The sequence below is a fragment of the Thalassophryne amazonica genome, chromosome 18, assembly GCF_902500255.1.
Source record: "Thalassophryne amazonica chromosome 18, fThaAma1.1, whole genome shotgun sequence".
In the NCBI taxonomy this organism is placed as follows: Eukaryota; Metazoa; Chordata; class Actinopteri; order Batrachoidiformes; family Batrachoididae; genus Thalassophryne; species Thalassophryne amazonica.
This window is the reverse complement of record NC_047120.1, coordinates 56,323,681-56,339,635: the sequence shown is the minus strand read 5'-3', so window position 1 is coordinate 56,339,635 and position 15,955 is coordinate 56,323,681. Positions and strand designations below refer to the sequence as shown.

The 15,955-nt window shown below is 39.9% G+C and overlaps 1 protein-coding gene across 1 annotated transcript in view; it reads left to right on the top strand.

The window, feature by feature from the left end:
- The window catches only part of LOC117530998 (SH3 and multiple ankyrin repeat domains protein 1-like), a 103,335-nt gene that overhangs the window by 34,204 nt on the left and 53,176 nt on the right, over positions 1-15,955 (top strand). The window contains exons 2-3 of the mRNA XM_034193991.1: positions 5,097-5,667; positions 12,380-12,583. Of these exons, the coding sequence (XP_034049882.1) occupies positions 5,200-5,667; positions 12,380-12,583 (672 nt within the window). The 5' untranslated portion in view covers positions 5,097-5,199. The remainder of the gene's footprint in view (positions 1-5,096; positions 5,668-12,379; positions 12,584-15,955) is intronic.

Sequence of the window (15,955 nt, the reverse complement as noted above, 5' to 3'; positions counted from 1 at the left end):
TCCACCTGGGCGGTGAGAGCCTCCATCCTTTGATTGAGAATAATGCTCTGCTCGGTAACTAAGTCCAACCGAGCAGTAAAAGCGGTTAAGATGTGCTGCAGCTCACCTAACACACCTTCTGCTGGCGCCTGTGCACCTCGCTCTTCCATTGGCTGTTCAAGCGATGGTTGACGCCCCTTGGGATCCATGACGCTGGCCGAGAAATCCTGTTGTGAAAGTGTCGTGACACGGACCCACAACAGGGGGCGTTAATGAACGGACAATGGATAAGCCAAAAAGTAACAATTTAATGTTGTGAATCGCACAACGAAGTACAGACAATACCAGTATGGTGGAATGTCAGTTATACACAAGGTGACGTGTGGGCAGGCTCGAAGATAGAAGACGTCTGGCGAGAGAAGAGCCGGATCCCACACAGCTTCCACCACCAACGGATCTGAAGAACACCGGAGCCGCCAAGCCCTGCGCCCCAGGTGGCCACTGTCTTCAGCAGTCAGACCCGGTACTGCTGGCAGAGAACAGAAACAGTACTGATGAGTGTGAGTTTGCACACTCAGTAATCCCACAGTCAGTGTTCAGTTAGGAGGGAGAACCTCCACCTCCGATAACACACTCAAACAGCTCCTGAGACAACCACTTATCTGGTTGGGGTGTGAGGCGAAGCCGTCGCAGTCCACACCAAACGCCAACTCAGCAGACAGGGAATCCGTCCCAGGAAAACGGCTGCAAAAGAGATCAGACTAATGCTCGAATCAGGTTCAGCAGAGAAATTACCTGAATGGTAGCTGATTTCTCGGTGGGGAGGTGGAGTTGCAGTCCGGCCTTTATGGTGGTGGTGATGAGTAGTGAATGAGTGACAGCTGGTACGGATGATGGGTGACAGCTGTCACTCCCGGTCGCTCCGACACCCTCTCGTGCTTGAAGCCCGCACTTCAAGCAGGGCGCCATCTTGTGGTGGTGGGCCAACAGTACCTCCTCTTCTGGTGGCCCACACAACAGGACTTATATTACTGTATAAGACACTCACACATTACATAGCTGTTTTGCTGGATTATAGTTTGTATATGCATCAGCATATATTTAATAATTTATAATCATGTGTTTTTTCATTGTATTCTAAGTTGATTCACTGTGCCATATGAATAAGTGTCCGGGGCACAGTGAATCAAAAAATTTTAAAATTGATTTTAAACACCTGTAAATTACACTTGGGGAGAAATAAATAACACAGCCTTATAAACAATAACTTTCTGTATTAAATCCACAATAGAATGACCTAAACCTATGGATAATGTGTTTATGCTGCCATAAAACAACATTTCTGATCCACTGTGCCCCAGCTTCCCCTACTGACTGACCAACACCATCTTTGCAGTGTAAAACCTTTTGGTTTTTGCATGAGATATGACTCTTACTTTGCATTTAATATAAAAATCTACTGTATATGCAGCATATCCAACAATATAATTTGCATGGCCTTAAACACTTGAAGATCGTGCTGTACAGTGAATACTGTATTTTCCAGAGTACAAGTTGTGGTCCTGGGTTTGTGAGGTCCTGCAACGTATATTTCACAGTATACCTCAGCCTCCATGGCAGCGTAATCCCTGGGTGGCAGAATTCCTGTGGTGTTAGCAAGAGCTTTTGGCCTGTGACCTTATCCTCAAGGTCTAGGTCATCCATTTTTAACCTTGTCTGAGATCTTGACCTGATATTTCTTTCCTCTAAATTTGGTGACCCAAGGCTTCTCCATTCCAGAGCAATCTAATGCTAACAAGGCAACTGTTGACGCTGCCCAACAGCAACATTGTGACTGTCCTGGATCAACACTAAGATCCAGGCTTTCAGTGACTTCCTGGACTCTGCCATCAGAAGTCTACCTGTATATGGTGAAAGTGTCGACCTTTAGAGACATTCACTTTTCTCAGCAATAACATTCACATCTGTGTGTCCTCAAGATTTGAGGTGGGTAGATGCCTGGTGTCAATGCACAGAGGTGCTTTGTGATATCTTTTACCACATATCTTTGCAGGAGAACACCGTTCCAAGTCTTTAGGGTACTGATGCTTCTTGTCTTACTGGATGCTAAGGTGAAGTCTTTGGTAGCAGGTCTCTTTGGAGAATCCTTGTGTATCACTGGAATTACTTTATGTTGAATGTGCGGTTACTTAGGGAGACTCACTTAGGGAGTATCACCTGCATGGTTCGTCATGCAAGTGATACTTCCTAAGTGAGATCAGGTACGGCATTTTGGCCTTGTATTGGTGCATTTCTCTGAAAATGTTCCAGCATGCAGGTGCCTCACCAGTGATGACTTCATCAGCTAGAGAAGGCCACGGAGACATTCAACCACATTTCAGAGACAGGTGGGCATAGACTCGTTTTCTCCCCGGGTAGTTGCCATTAAGACTCAAGGTGGTTCCGTAGTTGTTTGGATGTGGTGATGCATGGCACCAGTGTATGGTTCCAGACCTGAACTGTCAACATATACTCATATCACGCTTCGTATGATACGACAGGAAAAGTTAAGTGGTTTATTTCATTCATATTCCTATGAATTTTCACACATATGCGCGACACGGGTTTCACATTTAATGTTCTGAAGCATGGGTTTATACTTTGGATTGGTTAGGGTTCTTCTTTTTCTTTCAGTTGCTCCTTTAGGGGACGCCACAGTAGGATATTCATCTCCATCTCACTCTGTCCTCTCCAGCTTCCTCTGTCACACCAACCACCTGCATGTCCTCTCTCAGCACATCCATAAACCTCCTCTTTGGCCTCCCTCTTCTCCTCCTGCATGGTGGCTCCATCCTCAGCACCCTTCTCCCTATATGCCCTGGGTCCCTCCTCTCTACATGTCCAAACCCTCTCAATCTTTGACTTTGTCTCCACACCGTCCTACTGGTGCTGTCCCTCTGATAAGGTCATTCCTAATCCTGTCCATCCTCGTCTCTCCCAAGGAAAATCACAGCCAGCTTCAGCTCTGCCTCCTGTCTTTTTGTTATAGTTTTAGGGTTACAATAACAACAATGATAATTAAAATACTACATACTGATTTTTATTTTAACTCAGACGACCTGCTATTTTGTTGACAGTGATGTCATCATCACCTTCTTGGCAGAAAGTACATGGAATATGTATGAATTAATACATATAAATATGTACAAAATTTTGGGCACCACTTTTTCGAAGAATTTTTCAGAAGAATACATTGGACCTGCATAGAGGTTTTGGGATAAAATCGCACAACAATACCAGGAAACACATTAAATATGGGCTTGGCACCAATCTCATGTCATCCAGGTAACTCAATAAGCCTTCTTTTTGGAATAGGCCCCACAAGACATTCCATCATCATTGTCCCAATCAGATGGGTACCAACCAGGCTTGACTGGAGAAATAACATGTGATGGACTCATGTCCCCTCAAGGGGGAGTTGCTATGGAATTCCAGGATAAGCACCAGCACTAAAGGGCCTTCTTGTTTATGTATAGGACTCTTTTCTGAAAGTGGCACATTTTTTGACACATGCCTGAAATAAAATCTTCGGACAACCAAAGACGAACATAAATTGTGGCATCATAAACTGTGCAGACCAATCACAGCCCGGCCTAATTTTAGACAGGTCAATCAATGAGACAGTGCGCAAGGCACCAAAACTGGTTCATAAGTTTTTGGATTTTTCATTGTGAACGTAAGTCTTTTTCAAAGGTTTTGGCAAAGAATAAATAAATAAAGCTGTAATATATAAGACAAAAAACCATTTTTGTTACTTTAAAATAGCACTGGAAAGTATCTTTATTATTGCAGTACAGTGCACAAATATACAGTACTACAGTGTTCGAAATGCTCTGTAGCATAACACTATAGAAGTACACAAAAAACTGGAGTGTGTGTGTGTGTGGGGGGGGGGGGGGGGTGTCACACAACCTCAAAAATCTCAAAACAATTGCTGGATTGCAAAAAACACAAAGGACCGATGACGTGTGCACTGCTAAACCAAACACTCCATTTTAATACAATAATGAAGTTAATGTAACTCAAACTTTGAAAAAAGTTAGAGTCACTTATTTCCATTAATTAAACTAACTCAAAATGAATTGTTGTTGTAACAACTCAGTTCCTTTAAGTGCATTTAAAGTTTTGGGGCATTTAAGTGTTGATGTATTTTCCATGCATTCCATTCACTCATTTTAATTGAGGTTATGTAACAGAGGCCAGCAGGTGTCACTGTGCAGATGTAGTTAGTAAACCTCACTCCCAACAGCTCAAAAGACTTCTCTGGTCACAAGGTCAGAGTCCTGGGTTTTAGCCTTCTGGTTAGAGAGTCCGACTTCCATGCCGGAGCTTGTGAGTTCGCGTCCCGAGGGGAGCGAATGGGCGAAGTCATAACAACACAACGCAGAGTCAACAAGTAAACCAAAGAATGTATCAAAAAATGTAATGCAAATTTTTAGGCAGAAATTTATTTGTCACTTTTTTATTGAAAAACATAAACTAGATTTACATAAGTTTAATTAACTATAAATTGTTAAGTTACTAAAACTTTAACAATTAAATTTTTGGAAATTATTTTATTTAAGTTGGCAAACTCAAATGGTTTAAGGCAATCGGTTTCCTCAAATGGTTTGAGTTCAACTAACTCATTGAGTTTTACAGTGTACTGTGATGGATAAAAGTTTCCCTTAAGACGCTGACGTTACTCTCGTAGCCACTGCTGGTGCCTCAAACGTGAGTGGGCTCCATTAATGCAAAGTAGAAATGATGGTGACCTCGTGAGAAGCTGAACTGCACATCCAGCTCACTCTCTTCTGCAACAAACCTGCGATGCAAATTCACAGTTTATATTTAGCCTGTCTTTTATCAGCCTGCTATTCCCCTTTGCATTCCCAGTGGCTAAATGGAAAATGTGGACCAGCTCTGTGCTCAATCACACATGTGCACTTATTAGCATTGCTGGTGGCTAATTCTGCTATTTTTGCACGTTCTTTTACATACATGAGTGACACATATAATAACCGTGTTATGTTTACTCTGTCGCAGAAATGACCACAGTTTACGTCCCTTTTTTTTCATTCTTTGTTTGTTTTCCACAGCATGCTTCTAAAGATGAAGCCAGTCTCATGGGATACACATGTTTTGTCCCCATGACAGCTATGTCACTCAGCCCTCACTGTGGTGACCCCTGCACAGCAAAGGATGCTGGGAAATAATGAGCACTTTTATCCCGGTCAGGATGACAAAGATGGGGAGGATGAGGAGGAGGAAGAGGAGCTGGGGAGAGAAAAGAGAAAAGGGGAAGACGGACGTGACACGGAGAATGGAGAGTTAGAGGCCCTAGAGAAGGAGATGACAAGCCGACAATCTTGGGAGGGCAAAGGTGGCGAGGTGGTAAAACCATCGGCCATTGTGGTTGGTAGACGGAGAGTTGACCGGCCACGGAGGCTGAGCAACCTGGGGAGCCTGGGCAATGTTTACATGTCCGATCAAGCCCCTGTGCATCATCAACCACCCAGCAGGCAGCCACAACATCATCATCCAGGTCTTAGTGCACTGCAGAAGAGACGCGCTCTCATGGAACGCAGCATGACCACAGTAGCACCCCTGGAAGACACTTTCCTCACCATGATGGTGTTTCGCATTGGCATTCCTGACATCAAGCAAACGGTAGGTGCAGCCTCTGTCCTAAAACATTAAGCATGAAATACATCAAAGAAGTGCCCAAATGAATCCCACACACTGCATGACCTTACTTTGAAAAATGATTTTTAAATCAGGGGTCAAACTTGCAGTTATTATGGAAAGGGAAATAGCTGGTGCAACACAGAAGTAAGTGTTGAAAAGTTTATTCCGGTGCTAAAGACACTGAAAAAGGCTAACGTTTCGATGTGCAAATCACATCCTTATCAGAGTCCTGAAAAGACCTGGATGGTGCAGCCTAAATACTAACAGGAACCAGGTGTCATGATTTGTAAAGGGGGCGTGGACCATCTGTCAATCAAGGCCTTGATTGACGGATGGCAATAAAGGTAAACATGCATGTTTGCCTTTATGTCAACCTGTCATAAAAACTGCAAAAAATGAGAGTTCTCCGAGCTTCTGTAAAGCACAAAAATCTGGTGTAACCAGGTAGGACTGACTTGTAGAAAAGGAAAACAGCTGGTGCAACACAGAAGTGCTGAAAAGTTAAAGACAGAAAAAAGAACATTTCAATGTGCAAATCACATGCAGCTTAATTGAACTTAAGTTCAATTGAACTTAATTTGTTTTCTTTAACATTAATATTTATCGATTTTTTTTTCCTCTAGTTTACTGTTATTTTATGTTTGTTCTTTTTTTTTTTATTGGGATGGTGTGTCTCTGATTATGAACTAATTATATATTGAGTGAGTGCACTCTAAACCCGAATGTTCAAATTAAATAAAAAGATTAAGTAGTGTAAACTCAAAGTTTGAAGAAAACGTTTCACTTATTTAAATATTTCAAGTTTGTTTAACATGGTCTTGCTTTTTGAGTAAATTAAACTCAGAAGTTTTTGGTTGACTTGAACTATTTGTATATTAAGCAAACAAAACTTCAAAGTATAACTTAAGCACAACTTAAAAGAAATTAAGTAATTATATATGAAAATATTTGAGTTGACTTAATGAACACTTTAGCAGGGGTGGTGGCCAAGTGGTGAGTGTGCTTAGTTTTGGTGCAGAATGTTCCTGGTTCAGACCCCACCCCTGCCACATTTCTCTATGTAATGTGGAGTTGCGTCAGGGCATCCGGTGTAAAACGTGTGTCAGCTCAACATGCAGATCCACCTCGGATCCTGAGTGAAAAGCAAGGGAGCAGCTGAAGGAGCTTACTTTTACTTAATAAACACTTTAATTGTAATCATGAGTTAGAAGTAGCATATAATCAAAACTTTTAAGTTGTGGGAACAATTGACTTTAAGTTTATGAATTCAAAAACATTGTGGCAACTGATTACCCCAGTACTTTTGAGTTCTGCTAACTTGTTTGGGTTTAAGGCCTCAGTTAAGGTGAACTATATATAAAAATATACTTCACCTTATCTGAGAGCCCACTGATGTAAGACGCTAATGTACTTCAAGCTTTCTTCTGGAATCTTAGCAGACAAAGGTGAAAACCATAAAGAAAATCACAGATGGAGTGTGCACTCAGAGTCTCTTAGATGATGAAATTTGGTGTGAATATTTTATATTAAGGTACAATACACAGCAAAGAACACAAGGTAGTGTTGGTGAGATGAGACCTTAAGTGTCAAAGCCTTGATGTTTGAGCCTCCCAGCCAATTTCATCACCAACAGCTTCAATACTACAAACCTAATTAACAGCTCACTAAAGTCGACTGACATCTACTGGTCGAAGCACACTTACACAGTAAATTTTGAAGAGTAAAATCTACTCTCCCAGGATAACCTTTGGTCCCAGTCTGTTTGGACTGGGACCAAATAGACCAAATAGGATCTGGTGCTCGTACCATAATATGTACAACTGTTGTGATATTTTACACATTTGCCCCAGTATTTGGTCCTTATTGTTGATTAGAATTATTGCACAAGCACTTGGTCTTTTTATTAGGTTACGTGCAGGCACACACCGCAAAATGTTTTACATTTCCATCATTCCATAAGCCCAAAGATGAGTCCCAAAGAGAGTAAAAATGAGGATGTGTTGGACTAACGAGCAACAACAGACATATACAGACTAATACTGTGTTTGACTGTTGCCTCGGGTCAGGAATGTCATAATTAGTTTTGAAAGCTGACGTTAGTACCTATTTACACTCTTAGTGCCTCTCAGATGTGCAGTGGTGGCAGATGGTAATTGTCCGGCCCACACGCACTGGATTCAGGTGAGAATAGATAACCCACTAAACCCTCCCCCATCTTCATTTCTCCATTTTCAACTCCCCAAACATGTCGACTGCTCTACATGTCAGCTAATCTGCCCTCAATATAACAGCAACTGCTAATTATCTCACTCACTCATCTTCAACCGATTACTCCAATTAAGGGTCATCGGGGGGGGCTGGAGCCTATCCCAGCAGTCACAGGGCGTGAGGTGGGGACAAACAAACACATTCACACCTACGGACAATTTAAAGTGTCCAGTGTCCAAGTGTCTTAACCTGCATGTCTTTGAATGTGGGAGGAAGCCAGAGCACCCGGAGGAAACACTGAAAAAAGAAAATAGTTCAACCAACTTAAATGAAGTGTTTCAATTGGTAACACCTGAATGAATTAAGTTGATTGAACTCAAAGTCCCGGTCACACACCATTAACAAAGGACAATGAAGCAAGAAATCTGGGCTTTCGTTGACTTTCGGAGGCATCATTCAACCTTTGTTCAGCTTCGGTCCTGCAGCTGGCTCTTTTTGTTGAAAAAACACTCTCTTTTTGTTGAAAAAAGTTTAACGAATACCTCAATTTGCCCATATTTCATTTTGATTTCATTCTTGATGGTTTCTTATGATTTGCTTAATTTTCATAACGTTAGAGTTTTGTTTGACTTTCATCCAACTTCGTTCAACCTCCCAAGACTGACGTATTGAACAAAGGTTGACGAAAGCAACGATATCTGAACAAATGAATAACTAAAGCATCGATGAACTGAACGAAACATCCTTGTATCACTAATGAATCGTTCAATTTTGGAACAAAAAACCAACGTTTATATACAGAAACAATAGCGTTAACAACGTTTTATCAAGTACTTTAACTATTTATGTTTCAACCTTTTGTGGCTGGCCTGCGTATGCGTGTTTTCAGGAGTAGCCTTGTCAGAACAAGTACTATCACAGATAAAGTGTACAACAAAGTACAGCCACACCACAAGAACTCAGAATGTGAAGACAAACAAAACTTGTTGTTGTCAAGACAAACAAAATCCCGCATCCGAAAGTACTGTGGAAATGAGGACAAGGCTGGCTGCCCTCAGTTTTATAATCCCTTTCGGTCATGTCAGGATGAATGTTTCATTTTGATTTTGTTTAAAATGCCAAGGTCAACATTCACTTAATTTTTCTTTCGTTAGTTTCAGTTTGGTTTCATTCCTTTTGTTTCGGTGATGGGAAAAGTGCAGGATCTTTCGTCCACCTTGTCTCAACGACTTGACTTTTTATCCTTTGTTCAGCTATCCGTGTGACTGGGGCACTAGTTTGTAAGTTAGAGTTGATCTAACTTACTAACGTAAGTTCAACCAGCTTAATTCATTCATGTGTTACCAACTCAAACAACTCTTTAAGTTGTTTCATTTTTCAGGGAACCCAAGCAAACACAGGGAGAACATGCAAACTCCACACAGAAAGGACACAGGTGGGAATCGATCCCGTGACCTTCTTGCTGTGAGGCAGCAGTGCTAACCACTAACCCACCGTGTTGCCCGCTAATTGTCTAATAGGTTTTTAAGGAATTTGGGAAGAGCAAAGAAGGTGAGTGATGGCAGAGAGGCAAGGAATGTATCGAAGGCATCACAGTCAGTTCTGCACAAAAACGCACAGAGACCTTGTGGGTGAAATAATCCACAGACAAATGAGAAATGAATATTAGCATCTAATTACAAAAAATTCGGGAGGCAGAAAATGGGAACATCAGCAGAGTGGAAGAGGCTATATATATCCTCAGAAACAATAATACAGTGATGCAATGATGATTATTGCAAGAAAGTTGACAAAACCCTTGATTTTTATCAAATAGTTTTAAGTAGAAAAGGGATACTATAATCAACCCATATATTCCATTTGTCTCCTCTCTCAGGGATTAGCTAACCCAGCTCTCGTTTTCACATACGCATCGTTCACTACGCGGTTACAGACTCCAGCATTCACTGATGTGCACGTGCTCATGCACACGTATCCTCATCATGTGGTTTACCTCCCAGGGACCACCAAGCTATTGCTACAGCAACGGATGCCTGCTTCCACTAATGAAGCGGTTGCCATGCCAATAGTGTTGGCTACACTATGAAATAGTGCAACCTTAGTGATGAAGTGGAGGGGAGCTGTGGGGGGCGGGGTGGGGTGTAGAGGGGATGTGGAAGTGTGCTGAACTGTGCAATTTTACTTACAGTTGTCTGAGGAGCTGGAACACAAGTGTAGATGCACAACTCTCATTCAGGAGCCTATTCCTGTTCTTTAAGACTTGGGTCCACACTGCAAAAACTGTCCCTCACAAAATAAGACAAATAATCTGAAATCTAGCCAAGTTGTCTTGTATTAAGCAAAAAAAAAAGTCTACCAGTGGGGTAAGAAAAATTGACTAGGCAAAATGTCTAGACACTGAATAATCAAAATGTGCCGTAAAACTAGACAGAATTCTTATTTTAAGATGAGCCTCTGTCTTAAAATAAGGAAAACAGTCTTGTTCCTTTGCTTGGATGACTTGAAATCCATTGCCTAACCCTGACCCTTTAAACACGTCTTTTGTTACTTTCTTAGATATCAGTTTTTGCAGTGCAGTCAGTTCAGTTTTGCGGCTCAACACAAAAATCATCTGGTAGTGCACGAATCAGCAAAGGTCTTTCTAAAGACGCCACATCGACTATTAAAAAAACTTCTTTTTTTTTTTATTTAATTGCAGCCAGTAAGACTCTGGTGTATCACTGAAAAGGAGCTCTTCTCTCCAAACAAATTAATTCTTCCTCTTGTTGCTTGTTGTGTAACTGGTGTTTTTGCATCCAGAGAACAAAGTGAAAATTACCAAAGGGACGTCTTCATCTGTACTTCATTTAGGAGAGTATGCATTTTGGAAAAGGAAAAACTTACCCAGAAACATTAAGCATTAGTGTAAGTCATTTTATTTCCATGTACATGACAGATATTTCATTATTTAGAAGGAAATGCATGTATAATCTGCAAATATAATGATGCGTCTTTATGCATTTGTCATCTAGTAACTGGTGGTAAAAATAATCACTCCAGGATGTACACTGAAAAAGTGAAATGGTAAATGGACTGCATAGCTCTTTTCCATCTGCATCAGACGCTCAAAGCGCTTTACAACAATGCCTCACATTCACCCCGATGTCAGGGTGCTGCCGTACAAGGTACTCACTACATATCGGGAGCAACTAGGGGATTAAGGACCTTGCCCAAGGGCTGTTAATTATTTTATGGTCAGGCTGGGATTTGAACCAAGGATCCTCTGGTCTCAAACCCAACACTTAACCACTAGACCATCACCTCCCCAAACTTGAAAGTTGAATCATCTTAAACCAAATCACAACTATAATTTGTTGATGTATTTGTTTGTTGGTGTATTAGTTTTTCTCAGTATGTTCATAATACCGGCAAAAACTCACCCTATTGGTCAGGGCAGTGGGGGTGGCCACTTACCTACGTATGCTATGATCATTATAGCAAGAGGGTCAGAACCTTAAATTCTAAATTTACTTTGAGAGAAACTAGTACATTTGGGTGTAGCAAATTATTTTTTTAAGTTGGTCCAAGTTTCAGTCTTATTTTTTTTTTTTAGCCCAAGTTGGGTAAATGTAGCTAAACATGTTATTGAATAGACACGTACGTGACATGTCTTTAGTCTGTCAGTCATTCTTTGACCCTGATTCTTTTGCATCTGGTATCACTGATCCTGATTATGTTGATCCTCCAAGAGATAGAGTTCAGCAATAAGGATCAAAGCTCAGGATCCAAATCTTGATCCTGATAACAGGATCAAAGAAAGGCAGACAAGAAAAATGGCAACAAACGCATAATGTCATTGATGAAATTCAGCAATCATGATCAAACAAGGGTGATTATGTAAATGTTTCAAAATATTTCAGTTTCGATTCATGAATGTCACTTGTGTAATAATGAATAAATGAGCAAAAGTCACTTTTAATATCATATCTGAATGCTATAGACAGCACAGGGTCTGTCCATGTGTGTTGCACATTTAAAAACAAATTCCATCACTCAATCATGAACTAATTATGCTTCCAACAATCCCCACTAAGGAAGGTGAGAAGAGGAAAAAACAAACCAAAAGAAATACCCTGGTGCTGCCTCTGCTCTGGATCTTTAAAGATCTATAATTACTACTGTTACTGTCTCCTTAAAAAACAACAACAAAAAACAAACGCTCAAATGGTGACCGTAACATATCAAATACACCACACCCAAAATGACCACTTGAATTCAAGCCCCTAAACTGCGCTATAAGCTACTAACCTGTTCCACCTAACGATGACGATTAAGATGCTGCAGGTCCTTCAGCCTTAAACTTTGACACGTGGCAAAGACCCACTGCAAATAAAGAAATAATGTAGCTCTTCTGGGGTCACTTAAAGTCGGCCTCAGCTGGAAAAAATATGTGCTATCAGCTCAGCCATTGAACACTGCCTTCACTTTTCTTTCTGCTGTCTGTCAGAGGTGTCTCCAGTTTGACCCGGACTCCTCAGTGTGGAATGCAAAACAGCAGATCATCTGTTCTCTCAATGAGTCATTATGGGATGTCTACAACTATGGTCTCTTCCAACCAGCTGGAGATGGAAGGGACGCCAAGTTCCTTGAAGAGGAGCGGGCCCTACGAGACTACGCTCAAACTTTTGAAAAAGGGGTGCCTTACCTGGAGGTACGGGGTGAGATAAAAGACTCTGTGCATTGATCATTGTTACATGATTATAAGACAAGTGGGACAAATTACAGCAGCAAAGTTCTAGACCTTTCCTTATGAACTGAGTTAGATCAGGTAAGCCTTTACTTACCTCAGTTAGTACCTTATCTACTGAGATAGGTAAGTTTGGTAAAGGTACATACTGAGCTATGTCAAGATTTAGACCTCACCTACTGAGTTAGGTAAGTTTGGTAAATGTACATACTGAGCTATGTCAAGATTTAGACCTTACCTACTGTGATAGTTATGTTAGGTAAAGGTACATATTGAGCTATGTCAAGGTCTAGACCTCACCTACTGAATTAGGTAAGTTTGGTAAATGTACATACTGAGCTATGTCAAGATTTAGACCTTACCTACTGTGATAGTTATGTTAGGTAAAGGTACATATTGAGCTATGTCAAGGTCTAGACCTCAACTACTGAGTTAGGTAAGTTTGGTAAAGGTAGATATTGAGCTATGTCAAGGTCTAGACCTTACCTACTGAGTTAGGTAAGTTTGGTAAAGGTAGATATTGAGCTATGTCAAGGTCTAGACCTTACCTACTGTGATAGTTACATTAGGTAAAGGTACATATTGAGCTAGGTCAAGGTCTAGAACTCACCTACTGAATTAGGTAAGTTTGGTAAAGGTACATACTGAGCTATGTCAAGATTTAGACCTTACCTACTGTGATAGTTATGTTAGGTAAAGGTACATATTGAGCTATGTCAAGGTCTAGATCTCACCTACTGAGTTAGGTAAGTTTGGTAAAGGTACATATTGAGCTATGTCAATGTATAGACCTTACCTACTACGTTAGTTAAGTTAGGTAAAGGTAGATACTGAGTTAGATAAAGGTCTTGATCATACCTATTGAGTTAGATTATTTAAGTAAAAATACATACAGATAAATAAAGGTCTAGACCTTATCTATTGAGTTCGATACATACAGAGTTAGATAAAGGTCTAGACCTTACCTTCTGAGTTAGGTAAGTTTAGTAAAAGATATGTACAGAGTTAAAGGTCTAGTCCTTACCTGCTCAGTTAGGTAAAGGTCTAGACCTTGTCTACAGAGATTAACAATGGCAGTTACCCTTTCAGAGGTATACAATCTCCAAGCATTTTGTCTTTAATATGCATGACTATTTTATATCTACTGGCTTTGAGTAATTGGGTATCAAAGAAAATACAGCCCCGTGTCATCAGTATCTGAAAAATAATTTTCTAAATCGGACTTTGTCACTATCTATCTCCAAATAAAAAAGCAAAAGCTGTCAGACATTTCATCATTGGAGCTTCTGTAGTTTCATGCAGTCACTGACTTGCATCATAGTTTCAAGCTTTATTATTTATAGCCTCTCTAACTAAATACCCAGCATTTGCAGTCAAACAAGTCAGTTTTTGTTTTTTTGTTTTTTTTTTAGACATCTGTGGATTTTCACTATGGGATAACATGATGTCACAGTGCCCTCTGGTGGTTCAACTGTTGTAAAAACCTATGACCTGGGTAGGGCTGAAAAATGATCCTGCAGTCAGGGTTGCCAGAGTGTTTACATTCTTGACAAGGTTCCAGAGAATATGGATTTAATGATGAGCCCCAGGAAGTAAACTCTTCTCCACAGCACACTTTACCTCACCGTATCAGGGGGTGAACTGGGACATTCTGTGTTTTTGCCTCCGTGAATAGTTTCTACTGCACAGGGTGTGTGTTGCTCGAATATATATATATATATATATATATATATATATATATATATATATATATATATATATATATATATATATATATATATATATATATATATATACGCGTATGTATGTATGTATGTCGTGATTCAGCAGCACGAAATATACATTAATCTATTGGTTTGTCATATTGTCACCAAAATTCACAGTCATAAACTCAATTACATTTGCAACTAGAAATGCATTCGGAGAACACGTACACTTGCAATAACAACATATACAATATATCATTTTAAAATAATTTTTGCCTTTTTTGTGCAGTTATTTCTTTTATTTGCATAACTTTCTTCCTCTTAGTTCCTCCCTATTTCGTTTTATTCCACATCTATACATTTTCTGTTATTTCACATTCTAGCTGTATTGATGTTTGATTTTTTTTTTTTTTTTTTTTCCAGTTTGTGGTTCAAATACAAGGTTGACCCACAGGGACACAGTTCATTCATTTTTTTTTAAAGTTATCCCTTATATATCTTTAATTGCCATTGCACAAAAGTACAATGAAATTGAGGTAGAGACTCATTTCAGTGCTGATTAGATTAAATAGAACTTTATTAATCCCTTGGGAAGAGTCCCTCAAGGCAACTGAGGTTCCAGAAACATTATATAGCAGCACACAGGGTAAGAAGTACACAAAGTACCAAAAGTGAAAATAAAAAACAATTTGCAAAATATAAATACAGCTATAAATACCAGAACTACTGCTTGCTTCTGGTTTACTGGCTACTACTGTTCTACTAGAGATAAAAAAAAAAGATAACAGACAGACAAATATTGGATGAATAACTCATTATAATGATTTATAGAATTTTCTTTTCAGTTTTATCAGCATGGTTTAAGACGCACTTCAATATTTCACCATAATATGTTCCTCGTACAATACACGGTGTGCGTGTGTGTGTGGGTGTGTGTGCGCAATTAAACAGGATTTCTCACTCACCTTCTTATCAACACCCAGTTAGGCCACAAATGCCTTCCGTCTTTTGTCATCACTGGACAGTTTGAGATGTTCAATCTCCATCAACGAGGATTCTCTTAAAGCGTAGACTGCTTGATGTTATCCATCCATCTTTTCCTAGGTCTTCCCACTGGTCATCTAGCATTAGGTATCCAGTCTAGAGCTTTCTTCCATTCACTTGACATGGCCAAACCAATGCAGTCTTCTTTCAGTAATTGAAATGATCGGTTCAACCTTCAGAACTTCCATGATTTTCACATTTCTTATTCTGTCTCGTCTTGCGACTCCATAAATTAATCTTAAAACTCATGTCGGCGGCTCTGCCCTTGGATTTAGTCTTCTTTGTCAACGTCCACACCTTAACAGGATTTACAGAAAATAAAGAATTCATTACACTGCATCCATTTGGAAACACTTGTACATAACCAAGGTTGGGTAGGATTACTTTGAAATGTAATCCAAAAGTAATCAGATTACAAGTAATCCAAATGTATGTACATACATACATGTAATCCACATGTATTTTTTCAAAGTAATCCTACCCAACCTTGTACATAACACATGAATTCACAAACATTGTGCAGGTTATCAGTTTAGAGTGTAGGTACCACCTAAAATTTCAAATTATTTGCTGCAAAAATACACCA